The sequence below is a fragment of the Terrapene carolina genome, unplaced genomic scaffold (genome assembly GCF_002925995.2).
Source record: "Terrapene carolina triunguis isolate 2854851 unplaced genomic scaffold, T_m_triunguis-2.0 Scaffold247, whole genome shotgun sequence".
NCBI lineage: Eukaryota > Metazoa > Chordata > Testudines > Emydidae > Terrapene > Terrapene triunguis.
The window spans coordinates 966,582-991,858 of record NW_020664598.1 but is presented as its reverse complement, the minus strand read 5'-3'; the positions used below and the strand labels follow the sequence as shown (position 1 = coordinate 991,858).

General features: G+C 50.3%; 1 protein-coding gene across 2 annotated transcripts; it reads left to right on the top strand.

Moving 5' to 3' along the window:
- The first annotated feature begins 511 nt into the window (after positions 1-511).
- Positions 512-23,947, top strand: L3MBTL2 (L3MBTL histone methyl-lysine binding protein 2). Of its 2 annotated transcripts, none has more exons than XM_024200414.2 (17): positions 512-649; positions 2,606-2,882; positions 3,195-3,328; positions 3,702-3,825; positions 3,927-4,006; positions 9,099-9,216; positions 9,625-9,759; positions 11,490-11,578; positions 13,299-13,530; positions 14,576-14,655; positions 16,198-16,302; positions 17,743-17,890; positions 18,603-18,685; positions 19,416-19,650; positions 20,414-20,479; positions 21,541-21,663; positions 22,439-23,947. In XM_024200414.2, the coding sequence occupies exons 1-17, from the start codon at positions 629-631 to the stop codon at positions 22,546-22,548; spliced, it is 2,160 nt and encodes a 719-aa protein (XP_024056182.2). In that variant the 5' UTR covers positions 512-628; the 3' UTR covers positions 22,549-23,947. The 2 variants fall into 2 exon arrangements, with proteins under 2 accessions (XP_024056182.2, XP_024056183.2); XM_024200415.2 differs by lacking the exon at positions 512-649 and adding an exon at positions 993-1,080.
- Positions 23,948-25,277: the final 1,330 nt, after the last annotated feature.

Here is a 25,277-nt window from a genome sequence, read left to right as displayed (position 1 = left end):
CATCACACAGCCCCCTGGCTCCAGGCGCTGGGGCTGAAGGAAAACAAGAATTCGCATCAGGGCTGGCCCCAGGGCTGGCCCCACTGGCTAGCGCCTGGCTCCCTGCGCGGGGTAACACCGGGCAGCATTCGCTGCGTGCTCCAGGGCAGGAGCGATCTCGGCCACAGGTTCGCGCCTCCCTCGCAGCGCAGGCCGCCCCGCCCCGCCCCGCCCCTGGGAGTAGACGGAAGGCGGCTCGGCCTGAGGCACCTCCCCCCCCACCCAGGGCTGTAGCGCGAATGACGCAGGCGGAAGGACAGAGCACGCCGGGAGCCACCTGCCTCAAAGGCGGAGCTGTAACCCCCTCACGCGGCCGCCTTCTGCCAAGCTACCGGGCGTTGCGAACTGCAACTCCCAGGATGCCTCGCGGCGGGAGGGACGCGTTCCCGGCTGTTTCCGGTTGTTAAGCAATCTCTCCGGGGATTGGCCCGGAGCAAGGGGCCAATAGGCTTTTCCAGTACATGGGGGACGGTGAAGCTAACGCGCTCATGGCTGGCGTGTGACGCCCTGCCGGGGGCGGGGCCTGGTCAGCGAAGGCAGCATGTGCCTGGCGGCGGCCTCCAGCTGTTAGCTGGGCCGGGCGGGAGCCATGGAGCAGCAGAGGGGCGAGGTGAGCGGCGGGGTCCCTGGGGGCCGGACAGGGGCAGAGAGATGCTGCAGCCTCCGATCCCTTTGCCTTCCCCGGGACCCGCCACCGGACACGGTAGTTCCCGCCTCCCCCCTCTCGCCGCGGGGCTGGCCAGGCGGGCGCTGCCCTGCGGGGCTCGGGGCCCTGCGCTGCAGCACGGTGGGTCTCACCCAACGTTACCGTGGCGAGGCGCTTTGGGCGAGAGGCCGCCATTCAGAGCCCTGCTCCGCCCAGGGGAGTGGCTGGGAAGCCCGCCCCGTCCCCTTTGCGGCCCCAGGGGACCCAGGCCAGCCAGCGGGGCTTGGTAGGGATGTGGGCAGCCAGGGAAGGATCCTTCGCAGAGGGTCCCCTGGATTGTGGTGCGGTAACGGGCCCCCACCTGCCTGTGGGTAGATAAGGCTCCTTCAGTTGAGGTAACGCAATCAGTGGTGCCTGGCTTTGGGGTGGGGTGTAGTCGCTGAGCCCCTGGACTTCTTCGCTGCCGGCTTTTGGCTCTGGCCCGTGCCCAGGGCTGTGAACAATATCCCGTTTTCCTGCCGCTGCCTGGGCGGGGAACGGTTCAGGTTCGATGGGAGCAGCTGGAAGCCCCCTTGTTCTTTAATGGGAGTTGGGTCTGTTTACACGAGGACCGAGCCTGTTTCACTGTGTCCCAGTATGTGTCTGGCTGCTCTTGTTTTGAGGCGGGAGGAAGAGGGAAAGCAGTATGGAGTGCAGGGATTGGAGACTGAAGGGGATCTCTTGCCCTAAAAGTTTGTTACTGCATTGCCACCTGGGAGCAGTAAAGGACTAGTGACTTTGAAGTAACCAGTCAACCTCCAGTGCGACTACTGTATTGCTGATCCTTCCTTGCTATGTGTCTCTGTGAACTGATCTCTCCTTATACCTCCACTGTGGCATTTCTGGCCTCTCCATCCTTCTGCCACCCCTCACCATGCACTACCTCATGGAGGCTGATGCTTTGCTGCAGTTGCATGATCTCTTAGGAACAACTTATCCCCTAACTTCCTTCATCCCTATCCAAAGCCCAGTTCAAACCTCCTCTTACCCTACATTCTTGCAGTCATCAACCCTTCTTGTCTTGCCTTGTTCACTGTCCCTTTACCCTCTTGCTCCTCCTTACTAACAATCCCATTGCTGTAGCAGCTTCGGGTCTGGACATAGTCATGAACAACTCATGATGAAATTAAATGTTAAACTCTTTCATTCATACAAATCTGTCTGTCCAAGGTTTAATATGTAAAAATGAGACTTGTCCTGTTTTCCTGCCACTGCATCTGCTGAGCTAAATTCAGCCCTGACATAAGGCAGTGCAGTTGTTCCTTAGGAATTGCACCTCCTTGTTTCAGTACTGAATTTGATCCCCGAGTCCCAGGCTTTATTGGGGAATGTTGGGGTGGCATGGAATTCAGTGGCTGAAGCTGAAATATCTCCTCTGTGTTAGACATGTCAGTGCCTTGCCATGCTGCACAGAAATATCCAATGCTGCCAGTGAACCGGTTCAACTACTGGGAAGAAGAAGAATGGATGAAGGGACATGTTCTCTACTCTTCTCCCCTCCCACCCCCCCAACTTATTACTACCCTCTTCCTTTAATATGGCTGTAGGTCTCCTACATTCTCACTCCTGATATCCTTCCTCCACCCCCCACTTTCTGCACTTCTGTGACTGAGTTCTTCTTCTCTGGGAATGCTGAGTATGATGGGTAAAACATTATAAGAGAACTCACTGAGCAGGTGGGAGTCCTCTTCCCCTCCGCCCCCTACACTCCCAAGTGAGTCGGACACACTTGCTCTTGGGTCTGCTAGATAGAATCCTTAACAGCCACACCAGGTTTCCCCTCCCTAAGCCTTGTGGGACAACCCTGCTGTGCTGAGGCCAGGCTTACTGCATAAGGGTATATTGAAAATCTCGGGTCTGAAGAGTTGTTCTCTCCACTAGTTGTCTCCCTTCTGCCATAAGACGTCATCCTTGGAGCGGATGGAGGAGGAGGATGACGAAGAGGAGGATGAAGATGATGACGACTTGGACTTGTTTGGGGGTTATGATAGCTTCCGGGGTTACAACAGCAGTGTGGGCAGTGACAGCAGCTCCTGCCTGGACGAGTCTAGTGATAATGATGTGGCAGATCGTGAAGCTGGGGAGCTGCCCACCTCCCCTCTGCCGCTACATCCGCCCACTACAGGCCGATTGATGGAGGACAGCGGCTCTGAGCCAGGTACTGTATGCGCTGCATGCAACAAAGAGGCACAATAGCTGATTAGAAACCGATATGGACCCATTTGAAAGCAGTACAGTGCTTCAGGATATGTGTGGTGGTTTAGCTTAATACTCATGCCCTGGGAGTTGAACTGCCCAGTGATTGTGTTCTATGTTCTCTGAGTTCTGTCAAGAGGCTCTCAGGGTTCTGCTGGGGCTAGTCAAATTAGTTACACTTCCCAGTGCTGTAGCATTGGTGGCCTGGGCTTGGCCCCTGCAGGGTTAATGCTGTACCCCCAGCTCTAGTTCTGTGCATCTTCCTCTCCCTCAGCTGTGTGTGAAATGTGTGGGATCGTGGGCACAAGGGAAGCTTTCTTTTCGAAGACCAAACGCTTCTGCAGCGTCTCCTGCTCCAGGAGCTACTCCTCAAACTCCAAGAAAGCCAGCATCCTGGCAAGGCTGCAGGTGAGTGACACCCACCCGGAGGCCTCTGAAATCAAAGTGGGAGTAGCCTGTAAGGGGAAGTGTCAACCATCTGCTGATAAGCCTCTAGCAAGTGCGGTCTAGTCCTTATTGGTGCCTCCCTTCCTTCCTTGAGGGGCACTAGGGCATGCTAAGGGTCCCGCTCTCTGCATGGGTGGGAAAAGATGGGGAGAGCAGAACTGCACTGTATCCATGGTGTTTCTGGCTCTTCATGGCCCAGTGAGTGTAGAAGAATGTCATGACCTCTGAAATCCTTCATCCAGAGATAGGGAGGTGAGTCTGCACCTTGCCTTCAGGAACACATTATCCCTGTGCCTCTGGATCCCAACTTCCTCTTCTTTTTATGCTTCCACAGGGCAAACCACCTACAAAGAAGGCTAAAGTCCTGCACAAGGCAGCATGGTCTGCCAAAATTGGGGCATTCCTCCATTCCCAGGGGACAGGGCAACTAGCAGATGGAACGCTGACAGGCCAAGATGGTAAGTGCAGGTTGGGGTGGAGAAGGAGCTGTGCATTAGACAGGCTGTGCATACGCTTCAGAACCAGCTCACCTTGACGCTCTTCTCTTGTCCTCCTGCAGCCCTTGTCCTGGGCTTTGACTGGGGAAAGTACCTGCAGGACCATGGTTACAAGGCTGCCCCCGTCAGCTGCTTCAAACACGTGAGTTCTCCTTATTTTCTGTGCCTTTCTGCCTGTGTATAGTGTGTCATGTCACCGGGGCTTATTGGCTTCTTCCTGCGTGTATGAGATGAGTGAGGAAGAGGTTTGGAAGCCACATGGTATAGAAGAGCTTGATATCAGACTTTGTCTCTGTCTCCTGACAGGGAGGGAGTCTGAGCCTTCCTGGTCATGCTGGAATCCTGTGGAGGGAAATGGGCAGGGATCTTGGTGTTATCTGAGATAGAAATGTCATTGAATGGCATCAGCCATTCACAGCTGTAACCAGTTCCAGCCACTATGATTTGGGGCCTTTGGAGGTGGTGGTGGGTCGTGGGAGGGAAGTGGGACTCTGTCCTCCCAAGTTGAGCTGGAGGGAACCCCAAACTCTTTAGAAATAGAAACCGTGTCTCTCTGTCTGTCTGTCTTCTTCCCCCCATCCCCACTTGAGATGTGGGTGGGTCTTCGCACAATGCCTTTAGTTTCTCTGGTATTACTTTGTTCTTCTCACTCCACGGTCATGTCGTGGACTAGAGGAAATGGCTGTGCTATCTGCCATGCTGTCCCCTGGCATACACGTAGCACACATCCCATCCAGACACAGCACTACTGCTAGTGCACCAAGGCCACGGTCATCTGGATTAGCTTGCTTTGAGTGAAGCTAACAGCCACTGGTTCTCTGCTATGTCAGTCTCCCTCAAGACAGGGCCATTGTGGATGGAGCTTGCCTGTTGTCTTAGCCCTGCTGATGCCAATGGTCTTCCCAATAATTATCCACATCACGCTTGTCATTGCCTGTGAGAGCCACGTTCTGCTGTGTAAGACTCTAGTTGGCTGGAATCCACCTGCCCATACAGTAGCATCGCACACACCATTACCATGGAGCTCTGTATTCTCACAGCGAGCAACATCATCTGCTTCTGCAACCCAGCTGATTCTATTGCCAGCATGTCTCAGAGGAGACCATCTTACAAGGTTGCTGCCACAGGCCTGAGGCTGATGTCTGGTCTCTGATGCCTGTCTGGGGAGAGGAAGAGGTCCCTGGCCAGCTCAGCCTGGTTTAGTGTATAAGTTGGCAACTGAGTTCAGACTGGCCGAGATGGACATCGCTTGGAGTGTCAGATGGTGCTGTGAGGAGATGGAGGCAGGGAAGATCTAGTATGAACGGTTCAGAACACCCTTCCACTCTGCCTGATTTGCTACTAACTAGCATGGAGGCAACATGCAGTGCTTTGTTGAGGGGACTCTAAGGAGAACTCTCAGAAGGACAGTAGATCCATGGCCTAGCTGGACTGGAGCTGCTGGTTGCATTGCCAGCTTCCCACAATGCCAGCTTTCAGGAATCCTGGATCTGGAGAAGACAGCCAAGCTGAGTTGGCAGGACTAGGAATTGGGAGATATGGGGCCCTGTACAGCAGCAGGTACGCACCTTCTTACTGTTTTATGTACTGATTGGGGAAGTGGGGAGGTTGATTTCACAGGGGTGGGGGAAAGGGGTCTTCTGGATGCTGTGGTTAGTGTATGTAAAAGGGCAGTTATAACCTTGCATGAGGGTGGAAATATCCCTTTTTCCCCCTTCCCTTATTCCAACAGTCTCCACCCATATGCCTCTGCAGCTCTTGCCAAATCCCTTATCAGCTCAGCTGTTTTGGTGCTGTGTCACCTCCCAGGCTCTCTACCTGTTTGTGCCCCTCCTTCCTTTCGGCTCATAGACCACTGTTCCCAGTCACGGTGGAAATGCCTGCATTAGCCTGCACAGTGCCTGGCTGAGCCACACTATGTGGCTGGACTCAACTTGGCAGATCCTTGGGGAGATTGCAATGTAAAAAGCCTTAAAAACAAGAGACTTTTTAATTGCAGGAAACTACTGGCTGGGCACAATGGCCACAACATTCATGTGAGATTATATCCGTCTGCCCCATTTGCAGTGCAGGCTGTCTAACCAGATTGCTGCCTCTATCTACCTGCAATCTCCCATCAGTCTGCCTTCCTGTTAAAAACATGGAAAACACTCAGGCATATTTTATTGGCAAAGGGGTAAGCAAACAAAGTACAGCCCATAGGTTTAGGATACAATAATTGCACTGCCTATTCCCGACTGTCTGTTGACATGCAGTAAAATCAGACACCAATTAGTCTTGGCCCTTGGCTTTTCCCACACCTGGAACATTTTATTTGGAAAATCTCTGAGCAGGTCCTTCAGTCTTGTTATAAAGTATTATGGCAATGATAGTTTCCCTCCTCCCCCACAAAAGCTCTCACAAAGCTTGGTCCCCTCTCATCTGTGTGAACCACTACTCCAAACTTACCAGCTTTCTCCCTTGCTCTCTAAAATGGCTTCTTTCCCTTGACGGGAGCCCTGTAAAGAGATGGTTTGCAGGATCTTTTTTGGCCCACAGTAAGGATGGCCCACAACATGTGCTGACAGACATGCCCTGGTTGAGTTAAACTAGTGAAAGCCCCATGTGTGGACACCGCCAGTTTTAAAGTAATGTATCTGTAAGCCAGGGTTAAATGGATTTTAGGAGTGTCAACATAGAATTGCACTGAATTAATGGAAGGTGCGATTTAAGCAGATTCAGTTGAACTGGTGGAATTTTGTGCATAGGCCAGAGATCTAAGCCACCTTTCCTAATTCAGTTCGGATCATTCCTTGCTCTTCTCCCTCTATCCTATTAAGTAGCATCTTCACCCACCCTTATTCCTAGAAGTGGTGTGTGAATACCAATGCTATGTCTTTGCCATCTCTAGTCCAAGAAGAAAGTATCTTGCAAGAAGGAACTAGAGTTTGAGACTGAAGTGAAATTATTACTTTTATCATATTGGTTGGTATATTGGATGTGCTGTTGCTTTGGCTGTTAACTCTCTCTTTTCATTTCAGTGACCATTGCACCAGTATAGACCTCCCAGAGCAGGCTGGGAGGAAGCTGATCAGATCCACTGCAGTGAAAAGGTTCACAGACCTCGGGGACCAGAAGAAAAGCGGACAAGACGTGTTCTGGATCATGTGCCAGGGTTCTGAACTCATGTATGAGTTTGAGAAGGTGGTTAAAATGAGGCTTGCCTATGAGAGACAAGGGAAGGTTCTGCCAGGAGGACAGGAAAATGAAGCAGAACTCTTTCTGGAATGAGAAGTGCAAATGGAAGAGATGGTTCCCAAAGAAAACACCAAATAAACAGTGGCTCCGGAGAAAATGGCTGCTACATTGACCTAACATTAGGCCTCCTGGCCAAGGCTACAGTGTAAATGTGGCTCCAACAAATCGCCCACTGTGATCTGTTGCACTGTGCTGTTATGTCTTACTCTTGCAGCTGGCCTATAGCCTTTGGTGTTTAATAAAAATATTCCTGGATAAGAGAGCCTCTGGCTGACTTAGACAGCCCCCCTCCTCCTCTTTAATTGTAATACCGCACTGAATTATTCCTCTCTACAATTCCCTCCCCACACCACATCGCTCATCTAAGCAGGAGTTATATACATGCATACAAACAAGGATGTGCTCACTCCACTCGAACAGTGCATAACCTCTCTTAATTGAAGCAATTGGCCCATCACTACACCCCCAATGCTTTCTGCCATAAACTTCCACACTATACACGTGAAGGGCCTAAATCTATCACCCTTACATTGTTTTCAGGGCAGGTACTAGTCAAAGGGACTACTACCAGTGAAAGCTGCTAATCAAGGTGGTAGAGCTGAGCTCTAAGCTAAGGGGATAATAACTATAGATCACTGAAGGAGAAACTGAACCCTAGTGCAGCGGAGTCCTAGTGCAAAAACTGAATTCCCACTATCCATTAGCACTTTGAAGGTGGATGCATAGAGAGCCTCTGTCTTGTACTTCACCATTTGCATGCAGTACTAATATAAATAACCGCTTCAAATGCAGCAGTGTGCCTGATCAGCTGCCTGTAGCTTGCAGTCAATTCTGCATCTTCACAACATTGTTCATGGAAGTCATCTCCCTTAGTTTCACATCTGTTATACAGTAAACAGCTGTTATAATTGCTATGCTCGTCCGTGTGTTGTCATTGCAGGTCAGTGGGTATCTCTGCCTTGCTCTCAGCCACCCCAAAAACCCATTCTACCGCCTTCCTGCTAAATATATAGCTAAAATGGCATCCTCTGAGTGGGTGTGATTAGGAAGTGGCCATGCACTTAGGATCACACTGGGGGTGGAGACACCATTCATGTCAATATTTTTATTATGGGAATAATTCTCCCTCCCTCTGGTCCATTCTTAAACTCTAGACTTTTTCCATATTGTGGCATCATGTGGTTTGGGTGGTCTTCCTATATACGTGTTCAGGTACCTGCTATGCTGCTCCACTGGGGCTGGTGTCACCATGAGGCAGTGCTCCTCTGATGTACTTGTGGGAGAAGAAGGGCCAAGTGAGTTCTATTGATAGCTCCTAAACCGTTTGGAAATTGTAATACTTCAAGTCCTTCAGTGATTTCTGGCACATTGGCCACCTTGCTCACGCACCCCTACTACACTGTACTGCCATGCATGCAGACCATGAAATAGCAACCATGATAGTAGCACCTACTGTGGTCTTCGTGACCTCAAACTGGTGTCCAGCTGCCGGGTGATTGTCTGGGGTAGCCAGCTTCCATGGGGCAATTGACTCTTTTTTTTTTCATAGTGATTAGCACGCTTGTCCTAATGGACTGGCACCGCAGGGTCACAGTTAGCTCACCAGAGGTATGGAAAACTCTTCTTTCTCATTCTGAAGTTATGCAGTCACTGCTGCTTGTCCCAGAGCCAGAGAACAACTTGGTGGTGTCAGTCTTGTTATGATCTGGGCGCTAAAGCCATCTTTGGATTTCAAAGTCAATACCCCATTGGGATGAACTGAACAGTTCAGAACTTGCTGTTTCAGGGTGTGTGCAGATTTACGAAGGCAATTGTACCTCATTATGCTGGGTTCATGTTGTCATAGTTTCTCTTTACAGCCCTAAGGGCTAGAAATACCTGTGGTTTAAATGAAAGCATACATTTTGGAGCACAGCTCTGTGAGCAAGTGGCAGATTGTGTCTGCAAAATACCATTCCCTTCTCGCCTCTCCCTTCATTTCTGCCCCAATCTTGCAGGTGCCGCTGTTTGAGCAGTGGGAGGACGTGATGAAAGGGATGAAGGTGGAGGTGTTGAACAGTGATGCTGTGCTCCCCAGCCGGGTGTACTGGATCGCCTCTGTCATCCAGATCGCAGGTAGGTCTCTGAGAGGCTTATCAGGAACTGAGAAGGATTGGCGATAACTGAGGAATGTTTAAAAGAGCTAAATCTATCTGGCCTGGCCATATGACAACTTAATGGGGCTAGGGGAGCCATCCAGGGGTCTTTGAAAGGGGGAAATGCCAAGAGGGAGAAGAGTTGTTTAGGAGCAATAGATGGAACCTAGACAAAGGTAAACCGGCAGGACTCGTGGAAGGACTTTGTGTTGGTGCGCTCCATTAAGCTGTGCTAGTCTTCCAAGGGAAGTGGTGGAAGTCCTTTCGCTTGAATCACTGGAAGCCAATTTCCGTGTAGCGCCGGAGAATGTATTGTAGGGAACAAAGTAACCAGTGCAGAGAAACTGTCAAGATTTAATGCATCTCTTCCCTCTCTCGTCTCCGGCAGGATACAGGGCGCTGTTGCGCTACGAAGGCTTTGAGAATGACTCCAGCCATGACTTCTGGTGCAACCTGGGCACAGTGGACATTCACCCCATCGGCTGGTGTGCCATCAACAGCAAAATCCTGGTACCCCCCCAGAGTGAGTGCCTGTCGGGTGCCGTGCTGTGAGAGGAGGTGCCAGTGTTTAATTCCACACATAGCAGTCTTGGTTTCTCTCCTAGTTCAGTCTTGCGGTGTCATGTTTGTAACGCTTGGGAATACAGATCCGCTGCTGTCTTCTGTTATAAAGTGTTCATTTCTCTTGGTCCTCAGAAAGCAGCTCCTTGCATTGCTCTCTCTGCAACTCCCTCTGGTTGACTAGGAGTGGTGCTGGAGGGTGATGGGAAGAATTGTGTCTATCCATTCTCAACCAGAAAGCTCACTAGAGGTGCTGGTAAAAGAGCAGGATTCTGGCACATGGGGGGGAGGGCGGGAGGGTTAAATGCTACTTACGTAGTTTGAAATTGACATATCTTGACTTACACTTCTTACTCAGATGATTTCCATTTCCAAAGCCTATTCCAATCTTCCCCCCTGGCCCCTATGACCTTGGAACAATTTACCAAGGCTCGGGGTGGATTCTCCATCCCTGATCATCTTTAAATCAAGACTGGATGTTTTTCTAAACTATCTCCTCTAGGAATTATTTTGGGGAAGTTCTATGGCCTGTGTTATACATGAGGTCAGACTAGAGCAGAGGTTCTCAGCCAGGGATATGCATACCCCTGGGGGTATGCAGAGGTCTTCCAGCGGGTACATCAACTCATCTAGATATTTGCCTAGTTTTACAACAGGCTACATAAAAAGCACTAGCAAAGTCAGTACAAACTAAAATTTCATACAGACAATGACTTGTTTATACTGCTCTATAGTCTATACACTGAAATGTAAGTACATTTATATTCCAATTCATTTATTTTATAATTATATGGTAAAAATGAGAAAGTCAGTAATTTGTCAGTACTAGTGTGGCTGTGACACTTTTTTGTATTTTTATGTCTGATTTTGTAAGCAAGTTTTTAAGTGAGGTGAAACTTGGGGTACACAAGAAAAACTTGGGGTAGTCTGGAAAGGTTGAAAGCCACTGGACTAGAGGATCATAATGGTCCCTTCTTGGCTTTGGAATCTATGAATCTATACAGCCTCATGTCCCAAATTAGGCCCTGGGCCGGCAATCATATCAGCATGGGCAGACTCTTGCTCCCAAGTGGAGCCCCTTTTAAATTAGTGGGGCCCTGCATGGATACACAGGTTCATGTGTGTCAATCCAGTTGCAGGATTGGGATCTTAGTTTGTAAGTTTTCCAAGGCACAGATCATGTCTTCTAGCTCAGTATCCCACCTCCAACCGGCCTTTGGGTTGAGGGGATTTCCTTTTATCCATTCTAAATTTGGTGCCTTTTAATTTTCATCAAGTGCTCCCTGGTTCTTGTGTTAGGGGCTGACTGACCTCCTCTGTACCAACCACTATTCTAAATATTTATACACCTAGCACAATGGGATCCTGATCTGTACTGGGGCTCCTTGGTGCAAAGATAATAGAAAGAATAATAACTACTAATTTTCTTCTGCTTTCTATGCCAAATGGTTGCAAAGCCTCTCGAGCTCATCAGACACCTGACATTCTGCTGGTGCATAGCTGCAGTGTGTCTGTGAATGTGTGAGTGGAAAAACTAGTGATCATTGGTGTATCTGAATGGGAAGAACATCTTGAATTTAGACCGGCAGTTCCTCGAAAGGAGGGAAGGGGTCAAATGCATTGTTAACTTTGTGCCCTCATGAAGGTGCAACGGGCATGTAACATGAACTGTTATTCTCTGTTCCTGCACAGCCATCCACGCCAAGTACACAGACTGGAGGGGGTACCTCATGAAAAGGCTGGTGGGAGCAAGGACCATCCCTGTGGATTTCCACATCAAGGTAAAGGGGAAGGTTCTACCATCCATCGAGCTCACAGAGGGAGACACAGCACTGTGGGGGGAGTCTCTCTCTCTTGGTTCAAGCTCTGTTCACCTCTTCTGTTGCTCTTTGGCACTGGGAGGGAGAACAAGTATAGTGCAGGGTGGGGAAGGGCATTTTCCTTTAAGGGCTGCCTGACATACTTGGAAAGTAGGACAGAATGCTCCTTTGGCAGTGCGGGTTCTTTGACCCAGTCAGCCTGATTGCTTCTCTTTCAGGACATGGACAGGGCTTAAAAGGATGTTCTTAAACAGTTGAGGCCCAAATATTGGTGGGGGTTTTGTTTTCCTTTGTGCGCGCGCACACAAGCAAATCCTGCTATTAAATGTGAATTGTTTTATTTCAGTGAACGAGCTGTTTGTTTTCAACAGAAACATTCTTCACTTTTGGAAGCACAGCAACATGCTGGGGAATGAGAGAAAGACCAAACTGACTAGACTAGCGTCACTGGCTCTCCTGAAATGCACAGAGTCAGTAACACTGGATGTGAAAAGTCATTTAGATCTTGACAGTTCGGCAGATTTTTTAATAATTTGAAGGGATGTTAATAGATACGACTCCAGTCAATCGAGCGAGAAGGCAGGCTCCCCCTGCTGGCAAGTTTTGAAAAGTTTCTTTCTAAATTTCTGATGGGGAAAATAATACCATGAAATGGCAGGCAGAAAAAGAACTTGACGGGATTCACTTATCTGCAGGATCCAGGGTAGTCAGGGACACTGAACTGGAGACACTGAACTAGAGTCTCCCATGGTTTCTGAGGCGGTTGTGATTGCAATGAAGCTGTTTGTTCATGGGATAATCTGTCAGACCCGCTGAGCCGTGGTGGAGACAAGCTCTGGGGAGAGTTGCCACTGACTAAGGGGAGAGTTGTCAGTGAAGTGCTAGAGAGAGACTGGAATGTTACCGTGTCCAAGGCGTTTCCAGACAGAAATACTCTTTCTCCTCACGCCCAAGTCTGGAGAAAAATTTCTATAAGGCACATATGGGGTTGTGGCCCCATAGAGATGTTGCTAACGTGCGTTTTGCCACATGGCACTAGATCTCCCTGCTCTCTGAGCCCCTGGGCTCTGATATACCAAGGTGATAGGTACTTTATAAATGCCTTTGAACGTTCTCAAGGATAGGTTGGGTTGGGCCTGATCAAAATTTGGGAGTCCCCCAAAGGAAAAGCCAGGGTGATGCGGGTGACTCAGTATGAAGTCCCTTAATTAGTCTGTACAAGTGCTCCAGGATAGTGGTGGGGTTGGAGGGTGTTGCTGGAGGTTCAGTCTTTCTAGGAAGTGTGAAACAAAGGGCCTGATCCCACTCCCCTTGAAGTCAATTGAGAGACTCCAATAAGTTTCTGACCAGAGGTGGCTATGGAAGACCTTTTGGCCACCTTCACCGGAAGTGAGGTGTGAGCCCCCTTGCCCTGGCCCAGTTTGGATTGGAGGAGTTACATTCTGCCAAACTATAATTATCACAGGGATTTCACTAGGACTGGTTATTCAGCCCTTCTTATCCCCAGTTGTGCAACGGCACGGTCTCAGAATGGCTGCTGTGTCCCTCCCTCGAGGTGTCTGTTCCTCCCAGCGCTGATGTGCAGTCAAGTGATCAGTGTGCATGTGGAGAGGGTCATGTTGTATAAAGCGTTTGGGGACGAAGGGCTCTGAGAGATCCTGTTTGTTTGTTGTCCTCGCAGATGGCGGAGAACATGAAGTACCCATTCCGTCAGGGCATGCGGGTGGAGGTAGTGGACAAGACCCAAGTGTCTCGGACGCGCATGGCGGTAGTGGACACGGTGATTGGTGGCCGGCTGAGGCTCCTCTATGAGGATGGAGATAGTGATGATGACTTCTGGTGCCATATGTGGAGCACTCTGATCCACCCAGTGGGCTGGTCACGTAGGGTGGGTCACAACATCAAGAAGACAGGTACAAATCCATGTGGCCTTTCTCGGGACTCTCCCAGCCTGCTGTCTATTGGTTGGTCCCAGAGAGACACTGACACAAGATTAGAGTTGACCCTAGTCCTGGGTTTTCATGGAATGGTTCTGATTCTGACACGGCCATCCCGTGTCCTGCAAGCTGGGCCAGCTGTGATAAAATCACATCACCTGCTTCTAGCCGTAGCAGACCAATGGTTCTGTCTGCCCATGTAACCTACTCTCTAGTATCCATTATGAGATGTTGCAAAGGCCAAACAACCCAGTGTAATGCACCTGGCCAAATACGCTCTGCTGCATGTCAGCGGTACAAGTGTAATTTCTTATTCGATTCCTCAAGAGGCAGTCAGTTTCTCCCCCTGAAGTGTGAGTACGCTGTACCTTTATGTTAGCCTGCATAGTTACAGATGTTATTAATGACTATACATTTATTGAGCCTTATGTGACAAAGCTTGCTGGCCCCTTTAAGAGCAGGTGACGTTAGGTCACCTCTTTCTGGGGCTTGGCCTTTTAAGGAGAGGAATTTGTGGGCAATATAGTTCCCCAGGGGAGTCCAGAGACCAAAAGGCATCATATGATCTTGGACTACTCTTCCCATCAGTTCCTAGAATTCTTCTCCTTATTATTAAGAGGCAGCCTAGCAGCACCCACTCCTAAAGGGGCCAGCATGCTTTGTTATGGTTTAAAAAAGAAATCCAGGTTCAGCGTAGGTGTCCTTCCCTTTCTCCTGCTGACCCCCCAGAGCACATCTCCGCCTGGTTATCATATATTGTGTATAGAAGTTTATATCAGTGATAAAGCTACCATCCTTTGAGTTCAAGGGACCCTTTATTTCCATAATACAGGACATGGTAATACAAAAGGACTGATCCATTTTCTCTTTGTAATTTTGAACATCCCCTTCCAGCCCCCTCTGACTAGCTGGTGCCTTCCGGTTTCTTATCGCTGCTGACCTCTGACCTTAGCAGGGCTCCCCCTCTGTCACAGGAGATCTCTCATTTCTGCTTCTCTTTCTTGTTTCCCTCCCCCGGCAGAAGAAAAGCGCAGTGACATGGCGAACCATCCCACCTTCCGGAAGATCTACTGTGATGCCGTCCCCTACCTCTTCAAGAAGGTAGGAGAGCTCAGCCCTCGTGCCTTGAGACTGCCACGGCAAAGAGGGGTGTTAGCGAAGGAGCAGGAGGACCCAGAGGCGGATTGAGTAAACGGGTTTCTTTATTGCGGTACTTGTTCCCCTTGACCCAGTTGTCGAGTAAGCACTGGAATAGTTACAGCACACTCCTTTTATCTAAGTTAGTATGTAAATACTTACATTCACTACAACGCCCCCAAAACCCTTATTGAGTAATATGAATGCCATATAGTGAATATTAATAGCTATATACTGAATATAATTATCCCAGCCCCTGTTTACTGTTTACAGCATTAAGCATATTCTACAGACATTTTATCTTGAAGATACATTTTTTTGCAGTAATTGCAGCCAAAAGTTCCCTTAATCAGCAGTTCTTAGGGAAGGGAGGAAGGGGCCATGACCCCGAGCTCGTTTATGTAGCTGGGAAATGAAGGGAGGGGGAGAGAACACTGCTTTACACAAAGAGTATCCCTTAGACCCCCACAGTCCTTATGCAGCTGCAACGCTTATCAATCCTTAACAAGCAGAAGGGAAGGGAGAGGGGTAGCACTCTATCAAGTTCAGAAACTGTGCCTGCCCGTGCCTCTACTCCCTAATACCATGTCAGCAAACCAGCGGTTTCCCAGGTCTCTACTTAACCCTTACATATCCCAACAAGGGGGTGATGGGGGAAGCTTTGCCAGGAGATGGTGGGACCCATCCCGCACTTCCGCACTGCTCTTTGGACTCTAACTCATGTAAATGCTGAGCTCTCTTCCCTCTCGCAACAGCAGAGCAATGTCTGGCCCACAGAACTCAGCATGGTGGGCTTGTTTGGGGCTGGGATGAGGGGGTTCACTTCCCCTGAGACTTTGCTTGATGTTGGGGATGTGGGGGCTTGGAGCTGGAATGGGGTATGTTTGAGGATGGGGTGGGGGACGTGGTCAGGAGCCAGAGAGGACGTTTGCTCATTCAAGGTCAGGATGGAGGGACTCGAGGATGCAGGCAGGACTAGGAACTCGGGTGAGGAGTAGCTGAGAGGCTCGGTTGGGGACAGGGCTTGCGCCGGGGTCGGGAGGGAGGTGTTCCTGCACTTAGATCAGGGGGTGGATGCACAGTAGTCGTCAGCCAAGGGTGGAAGGGGATGCTAACACGAGGGAGGTCTGAGGGAGGTCAGGTCAGAGGCTTGTGTGCTACAGAGGCTGGGCTGGAAGGAAGGGCTTGCTGCATGGGAGGCTTGTTGGCTCTGGGTTGGGGATGGCATTGGGGTGGCTGGCTCTTTGATTTATTGATTGATTTATGGGGGTTTCTCTTTGTTCCATTGGGCTTAGTTTGCCTCTGTTTTTGAATCAAGTTAGCACCTTCCCCCCTTTCCCCCCCATCGTGTTTCAGTCATTGGGTTTTCTGCTTTAGGACAACCTTTCCTTCCCCTTCTTCCACTCTGCTGTCCCCATCCGGGTCTTTGAATCCCCTTTGCACTCAGAGACGGGCCATGGTCCTGACGGTGACTCCCAGTTTGTCTTTTCCCCGCGGTCTGTTTAGGTGCGGGCTGTTTACGCTGAGGGTGGCTGGTTCGAGGAAGGCATGAAATTGGAAGCTATTGACCCCCTGAATCTGGGCAACATCTGCGTGGCTACTGTGTGCAAGGTAACCTGGGCTGAGAGGGGACAGAGCCTATGGCATTGCTTAGCGACACCCAGTCGAAGCCTGTGACATCCGAGCCTCTGCTCAGCATCCTTAGAGGGCAGGACGAGGTAGGGGGCCTGTCTGGGGCTTGTGAGAGAGGAGGCAGGGCTCCTGTTTTGGGATGGTTCTGTGGGAGTGAGGCAGCAGGGAAGGAGGTTGGGTTGGGGCACTTGTTCAGGGGCCAGCAGGCTGCCGGCGGCTTCAGCAGTGGGAGCACTCAAGGCTGGGGTCAGTTTACAGATGTGTATATGCTGCCTGAGGACAAGTGGACTTGCCTGCAGCTGGTTGAGTTCCTTGACAGTGCAGCACATGTGCTATGCACTTCTCCCACATCCTCTGCCCCTGGATAATCAGAAGGGAGGATCTGCTTTCTCGGAAGACCTCAGCAGCTCCTGGAGGGTGTCAGCGCAGGGTACAGAGCGTGGCTTTGAGGAGTAAAGGGATGCAGGGAATGTTAGGGGGAAGGGCTGTGTGTATTCGTACATTCTGCATGGCCTGGCTTCCCAGTCTTGCTTTCTCTCCCATCACTCCCTGCTCCCTGTGGAGCGCCTTGCATCACTTAGCAGGGCGATGGGCGATATGATCCCGGGGAGCCTTTTCCTTCTCTAGACTCTGTAGTCCACTTCGCATAACTTGAGAGGCAGCATCACCAGGGGCTTCCAGTTCTCTCCCAGAAAATCATCGTCTCCTCGCACAACCCAGAGGGGAGGGACTTGAAGCAAAAGGTTGACTAGAGCTTACAGGAGGGCTCTTTATTTGTCCAGAAATGTTCCCCTGAAGCCGTGTCTGGCGCGAGCCATTTTGAGGGATTGGAACTGTGGGAACGAATAGGCGACTTTGTTAGCTCCTGCATCATGTACGCCTGCTATATTTTATAGGCTAAGCAGGGTCAGGCCTGGTTGGTGATTGGATGGGGACTCCCAAGGCACAGAGTGGTGGTGGTGAGTCAATGGGTTGTGCTGTTCCCTCTTGAGTCAGTAGTGAACCAGTGACCCATCACTGCCTCGAGGGGGCTCTGAGCTGCTGGAGGAGGCACTGTCCTTTGAGATGGAAAACTGAGCTCCTGACCATTTAAGGTTATGGCACTTTTCACAAGAGCGTTGACATCAGCCCTGTGTGCCTGTCAAATTCCATTCCAGGTCACTAGGTCCTGTTGACTAAAACTCCTGCTGCAGTTTCAGCTGGAGAAGCTCCCACTCCCCCATCTGTGATACAACATTTGAGTGTATTGCTGTGCATTGTTTAGCACCTACCATGCTCCACCCCAGAGGTGGCTGCATTTCACTAGCGAGGGCATGATCCTCCGATAGACAAACCATAGAGGCCTTGGGGATCTTTCAGGATGAAAGGCTTTAGAGCAAGCTGAGCTGCTCTTCTCATGCCCTTCCCTTGTGTTGTCAGGTCCTGCTGGATGGTTATCTCATGATCGGCATTGATGGGGCAGCATCTGCAGATGGCTCTGATTGGTTCTGTTACCATGCCTCCTCACATGCCATCTTCCCTGTCAACTTCTGCCAGAAGAACAACATCGACCTGACCCCTCCAAAAGGTGAGACTCTGAAACCTCCTACCCCCCACCCCGAACTCTAAGGTCACTGGGCTACACCTCTCCTTAGGGCACATGATGACTTAAATGTGGCTCGGACTGACCAAAATTATGGGGCCCAGGCCTGCTTGCTTCTTTTTTGAAGAGTCAGGGTTGGTGAGGTTGCAACAGCTGATCCATTCGAACTGGCCTTACTCTCACGTCTTGCTCCAAAGAATGTTTAGTATTTAATGGCTCCTAATCTGAAATAAAATGGAAGTCTGATCTGAACTTGGCTTCTCTATCACTGCCAGCGGATTCTATACCCCCTGGGTTGTCTGATCCAGAAAATGAGGGTCTCCTCCTGCTTTCAACACTGCCCTTGACATTCCTGGTGGCAGGAGAGAGATCATGCCTAGTAATGTGTTTAAAGTCCATTTCCTCCTGCATGTGGTGATTGACAGGGGCTGTTTAATTTCTGCTGAGTCCCTGTTGGATATGTTTGTCCATGTCTCAAAACTATTACACCGCTTGATGCTGTTCCCAACCTGTGCTCAGCAAGGGAGTCCCGGACTGCTGTGCATTGGCAGAGCGGTGCAGTTCCTCTTACCTTCCTTTGAGCTGCATCCTGGAAGTGCCGGGGGATAGTTGTGCAGCCTTGTGAGCTGCTGCTCCTTCCTTGCACACACTCTCTTTCTGCCGGCTCTTATGCCCTGTGACCTTTCTACTTTTGCAGGGTATGATGCAAAGAATTTCAATTGGACAAGTTACCTGGAAAAGACCAAATCAAAAGCTGTGCCAGTGCGGCTCTTCAACATGGTGAGTGCCGGCTGGGAGGGGGGCAAGGCAGACACACCAGCTTGGACTCAGCATGCTGCCAGGAGCAAACACACCAGGGGAGTTTCTGAGCTGGGCTGTTCTGGGAGGTTTCGCTCCCGTCAGTGGATGTGTCCTGAGTTCTTTCCCATAGGCTCCACGAGGAAGGCACTTGGTGGCTGGTGATGACAGCGGGTGCTGTCTTGCTCTGAATTTCATAATGGAATGAGCTTTTGATTAGGGCGACTTGCATTTCTTTAAAGCCCACACGGGTCTCCAAGCTCATCACAGATTGTCCATACAGGGATCAGTCTCTGCACTGAAATGCAGCCCTCTCTGGGAGGGGGAGGCAGGAGTCATTCCACACCAGGAAAATGGCATGATGGTGTCATGGGATAGTGCCGCACCTGTCTCACTTCCTCGGTCCCCATGACTATGCTGGCTTATGGGGCTCAGTCAGACGTCCTTCGAACCCTGCAAAGCTCTACCCGCCGTTTAGCATCTGGCCTCTCTGTGGTCAGGCTGAGCTTCGCTGGGGATTGGTCCTGTTTGTATGGGGGTAGCTGAAGTCCCCCGTAGGTATCATGATATGGACTTTGTTGAGAGACACCAAAGAGGCATCACTGTGCTCTGTCTCCTTTTCCTGAACTACAGGCATAATCACACTGGTGTATTTGCATTAGGACTTGGGATTGGCCTGGATGTGACTGGGTTGGGTTTTTCCTCTTCCCAGGACTGCCCAAACCATGGCTTCAAGGCCGGCATGAAGCTGGAAGCAGTGGATTTGATGGAGCCCCGACTCATCTGCGTGGCCACTGTAAAGCGTGTGGTCCACCGCCTCCTCAGCATCCACTTTGATGGCTGGGACAGCGAGTATGACCAGTGGGTGGACTGTGAGTCACCAGATATCTATGCTGTAGGCTGGTGTGAGCTGACGGGCTACCAGCTGCAGCCACCAGTGGCCCCAGGTTGGTGCACACTGATTGGTTCTTCTGCCCCGATCGTGGTGACGCTGAATTTGGTGGCAGGTTTCTGACCCACTGCTTTCTATGTCCTGCTCTTCTGTGACTTGTGGGGAAGAGAAACCGTCTCCCTAGTCCCACATGGACTCCATACACCCCTCACCCCCTCTCTCAGCCTGGCTCACTCACTGACCAGAGGAACCAGATCTGCGTGGTGAGGAGAGAAGACCAGCAGTTTGAGGTGGATTTTAGTCTCCCTTGTTTTCTGTCCCATCAACCAAAGGGGGATTGCTCCTGCTGAAATGGGGCATCACACGAGCACTTCCATGCCCCCTTCTAGCTGTACTCTCTCTCTTTCCTTACCCCACCCAACCTTGCAGCAGGTGCAGCTCTACCGCCCTCCCTTTCCCACGCCCTGTGATGACACGGGTGTCACTCCTCTCTTCAACTAGCAGGGGCTGCCACTGTTACACTTCAGATACCTTCCTTTCTTCCATCCCAGAATCGCTAGCCTCATCCCTGCACTACCCCATCTTCCCTGGTGTACCACTGCGCCCCCAGCTATGCCCAGCCTGTCATGCTCACCTCACATCCATACACCTAGCAGCACCACTATAGCCAGCTCTTCCCTCTGCTTTTGTGGCAGGCTGGCTCAGGGAGAGGGAGTGGGCTGGTGGATGTGGGTCTTGTATCTGCCTTATAATGTGGCATTCCAGTTATCTGCTGGTGATGGAGCCCAGCTTTCATTTCCCTCTTGTCTTGATGACAGAGCCCATGACGCCAGTGAAGGTCAAGGAGGTGCCGAAGAAGAAGAAGAAACCCTATGGAAAGAAAAGTGAGTGACAGTTTGATTAGCCCCGCCTCCACAGCGCCCTCCTTTTCCCCCATTGGCTGGAAACTGTTAAAAGAACCCTCTCAGGTGTGACTCACCGCAGGCAGGAGAGGGGCCTTTTCTGACTCTGGATACACTTGGCCCAGTGTGTGTTTATAGCTTCCATTATTCCTCTTTGCAGCTCGTCATGCTGCTGTTGCTGAGGAGAGACCTGGGCACTGTGTGGGGGGAGGATGCTAAGCTGTGTCTGTTGGCTCCAGTCTAGACTAGGACTGCCTGCCTCTGAGAACGCTTCCAGGTGACTGACACGTTCGTCGGCAACGTGCAGCTTCCCCGTTGTCCGTAGAATGACGGGGAGCCCGGTCTGGGTAGCTGGGATCAGTCCATGATGTGAGCTTCTAACAATTAGTGTTAGGGGATGAGGATGGTTATGGTGATGGACCAGAAGCTAATGGGCTCAGACCATGTTGTGTGTGTGTGTGTGTGTGTGTGTGTGTGTGAGAGAGAGAGAGAGAGAGAGCGCACCTAAAATCAACAACTCCACGGTGCTAGGTGCTGTACAAACATAGTAAATGACATTTCCTGTCCCACAGAGCTTATATTCTAAAAGGCCATAATGCCCTAACTAACATTATACAGACACCAAATACAGGGTCACCCTGCCAGTTTTTCAGGATCTAGGCCCTGAGCATTAAGCAAAGCACTTACTGAGCTCAGTGGGCCTGCTGAGGTGCTTAAGTGCTTTGCTGAACCAGAGCCTTAATGTATAAGAACTTGCAGCTCGATATTTAGGATGATGGGAAGAGTGATTATAGCCATCTTCCACTGCCTCTCTTCGGAGTGTGTTTATGTGGAGTGCGGGGAGTTAACCCCTGCAGACGCTCCCCACCACTTCAGAGCGAGCAGCGACTTGGGAGTGTGTCTGATTGGGAGAAATATCATGACCTTCCAGCCAATCAGAATGCATTTTGTTGGTCAAGTGAAGCCTCTGCGCCGGGGAGGTTGAACACGGTGTTTAGTAAAAGGACAGATTTCCCCAACACTCTTTATTCTTCTTTGTTAAGGGAAAAAGATGTCTGCCAAAACCCGGTCCCTCAAGATGGCAGCCAAGAAACCAGCTGGCCCAAAAGCAAAGCGGGAAGCAAAAGCTGCAAGCAAGGCCTTACTGGAGCCAGCACCTGATGAGAGTAAGAAGAGGGGGTCGCTCCAGCCTGCAGCCCCTCCCCTACATGCTGGGTGCCATTAGCAATCCTGTGGCCTGCTCCCCTTCCTAGCAGACATGGCATGGGGCCCCTATGGCCTGGGCTGGGGAGACAGCACAGCCAAGACTTAACTGTCTTCCACAGAAAAGGTTCTGGGGGTTTGCATAACTCCATGGCAATGAAAGCCGAGGGTTAGCGCAGCCCCAGCATACACAGAGCAGCCTCTAAACAAAGGAACTGACTGCTGCATAATGCTGTGAGCAGCTGTATGTGAGACACGCCTCACTGCTGGGTCCCTCATCGGCCTCAGCAGGTCCCAGTTGGGGGGGGATGCGTTTCTGACTGTGTGAGAGAGGGAGAATTTCTCCCCAGAGAAAGGTCCCAGAATGACACAGCTGCTTCTGGAGGCTGACTGGCCCTGTTTAGTCCCAGAACTGGTACAGCACCCATAGCATGGGCTTCCCCTGACCTGGAGGGCTGAGATGGGAGGTCACTCTGTGTTCTGCTCCCTTCTTGGTCTCTACTGAGGCTGCCAGTAAGAGGGGCCAATTGGGCTGGTATTTGTATGTGATGTGGGCACCTGCTCGCTGGGAAATGGGACTGATGGGACCCCCAAAGCATTTGTCACTGGGTGTCCGTATGAACAGAATTTGTCACTGGGTGTCCGTATGAACAGAGTGGGCCCCATGGAGCTGTTGACACCAACTGTTAATGAAGCTTTCGGGGTGGACTGATTTATCCTCTTTCCATCTCTCAATAGTTATCACTGTGCAAGTGAAAGAGGAAACTATCGACCCGTCAGCAGTGGAATTCGGAGCCCCAGAGCTTCCCATTCTGATAAGCAGCATAAAGCAGGAGGTAGAGGACTAATCCCTGATCCCTCGGGTGGGATCTCCTGGCCTTGAGCAGGGATGTGCACTGCACTCTGGGGAAGCCCCGAGTAAAGCTGTGCAGGAGACAAGAAGGGGCATCGTTCCTTTGGGCTGGGCACTCCCAAAATGTGTCAAAACTCCCTTTTATCCTTGCAAGAGAACAATCCCCAGTGCCTGCGAGCTCCATTTTGGAGGGTTTTTTTAAACCCCAGGTCACAGCTTCCAGAAAAGGCACCAAACTTTGAAAGCAATACAGCTCATACTTAGCTGATGGGCTGGAGTCTGAGGGTGGATTTCTGAGTCTGGGAAATCCTATTAGCCCACAGACATGACTCTTTCTGAGCTCTGTAGGAAGCTGCTGCTGCACTGTGGGGAATGCTAGCATTTCAGGCTGGTGTCTGGAGCCTGCAAACTGTGATCTGAGAAGCATCGAAGTTGCAGAATCACAACCACTGTGTGCGGTCTCAGGGGGAGCAAGTAAGTCAGGAACATGGCTGCTGTCGCTAGGGGAACAACCATGATGTGCTGCTCATCCCTCTCTCCCATCCTCTCTGTGACATGGACATGGAACCAAAGAGGGCTCTAGAGAGCAGCTGGGAAATGGAGGAGATAGAAAACAAGTTACAGGAGGGAATCTCTCTCTTGGTTTTACTCATAAATTAATTTTTTCACCTGCTGTGAGATGAGCTAAATCTTATCCAGCCCAGAAGAAGACAGCAGGGTATTTATGTTGGCTCTTTTCCCCACTCCAAGCCGCACAATACTGCTGGATGATTATTCTATTTTTACAATCCCAGAGTAAATTCCACCAATGAAATGTACCGTAATGCTCTGTAAATAAAATGTAATAGAAGGTCAAAGACTTGCCTGTTGGTTTCAGGAACTGCAAAATGCCTGCTCCGATCAAGAGGTGAGAGGGGAAGTCTGAACACGAAAGCAATAAGGAGGGTGTGGGTGTGGTGGTTGTATTGTAGCCCTCAGGTACCCACCTCTGCTTGTTTGTAAGATCTGCAAAGAGCAAGTGCCAGCTGCTAGCGACATGGCACAGTAGGGGAGGCTCCTTGTCAGCTGCTCTGGTAGAATTACTTTCTAGGACTCTGCAAGGGTCCCCAAGCCAAGTCCTCAATCATGGCAACATGAAGGATGTGCATGTACACCCAGCAAATGGAACCGCCAGCTAGGATGGAGTGTGTGTAGGGGAGGTGAACTTTGCCGGGCACCAGTTGGCACAGAACTGTTTGTTCTTGTGGCGTTAGTCTGTCCCCCACCCATGCTGAGCTTTGACTTTCATACAAGCCGATGCTCAGGTGTGCAGTAATAGATGTTCTAGCTCCTTTGTCGAGTGAATTTTTTTTCAGGGGGTTCTGCCTTTTCCTTCCATTGCTGCTTTCCTTAAGCTGTCAAGTAACTTTAAACCCCCAAATACTTAATAATTATATAACTGCTTTCCTGGAAATTGTTCCTAATTTTAATAAAATACTTTTCATGTAAACAAATTTCTCTGTTCCCCCAATGTGTGGGGAAACCAAACACAGCAGCACTGGGCTAGCGCGTAAGAATGGGCCAGTGAAACTGGTCAATTTCACTTTTGTTTTACAATCTAGTTTGATAAGTGAAATGTAAAAGGCAAAAACTCTGCCAGTGATGATTAACATGCTACATTTTAAACATTTTTATTTTTAATCCTCTGAAGGTGTCAGTGATACAGGTAAGAACTGTGTTTGCTCTCATGTCATTTAAGTATATGATACAGGAGAATAAGATAGTGGAGAATACTGTTTCAACATGATTTTCACTTCCACTTAGAGTCCTTAGATGCTGTTGAATCATCTCTAAGGTTCCCTTTTCTGCTCTGGGGGCAGGGCATTTTGGAGTGTTTTGCTGTTCCTTGTGCCCTCACAAGCTGGCTGTTCAGTGTCTGCTACAGGAAGCAGTGGTTGGAATGGCAGGACCCCGCATCCTGACTTAGGCCCTGCCTACACTAGAAATAAAGGTTATGACTGAAAGACATTTTCAAAACATGACCTATTTCCCAAGTCTAGACAGGGCCTATAGTGCAAGAAAAGGGTTCTCCATCCTCCCTCCCGTCCCCCCATTGGAAAGGGTGCCAGGCATGGCAGATGTATTTTATTGGTCATGCTGCATTCAGGCACCAGCCTCTCATACTGTAATGGACAAATATGCTGGATTGAGCACTGCTTGTTGGGGCTGCAGAGGTGTGAAACTCCAGCCCCAGTGGAAGTGTATATTGAGGTTTGTTTTTCCTCCTAACTGGAATATTAGCTGTGAGCAAAGGGGCTGGAGCAGGTCCTCTGGGATAACACACCTGCCATTTCTCCTCACCACCCGTTCACAGCAATCCAGAGAGCCCATGCAGCATGTGATACTGAAGGGACATGACTCTTTGAAGTGCTGAGGAATGACAACGCCAGTCCTTTCCTGCCACTCTCTTGCAGTATAATACATCCATATGGGGTAGGCTCTAAGCATTCTGCTGCTGTAAGCGAACTAGAGAATGAACACACACACACACAGCCTCGAGTCACTTACACAAACAGATGTGCGTTTGCTGTCCTGAGCAGCCCTCTGCCTCTTCCCTGTGATTCTTGCATGGCCAAAGGCAAACAGAGATAGCTAAGGAAGTTTAGGTCCCTGCAGAATTCCTTGTAACTGACCAATACCTTCTCCAGTTCCCTAGAACATCTCAGTCTGCACGAACAAAGTCTA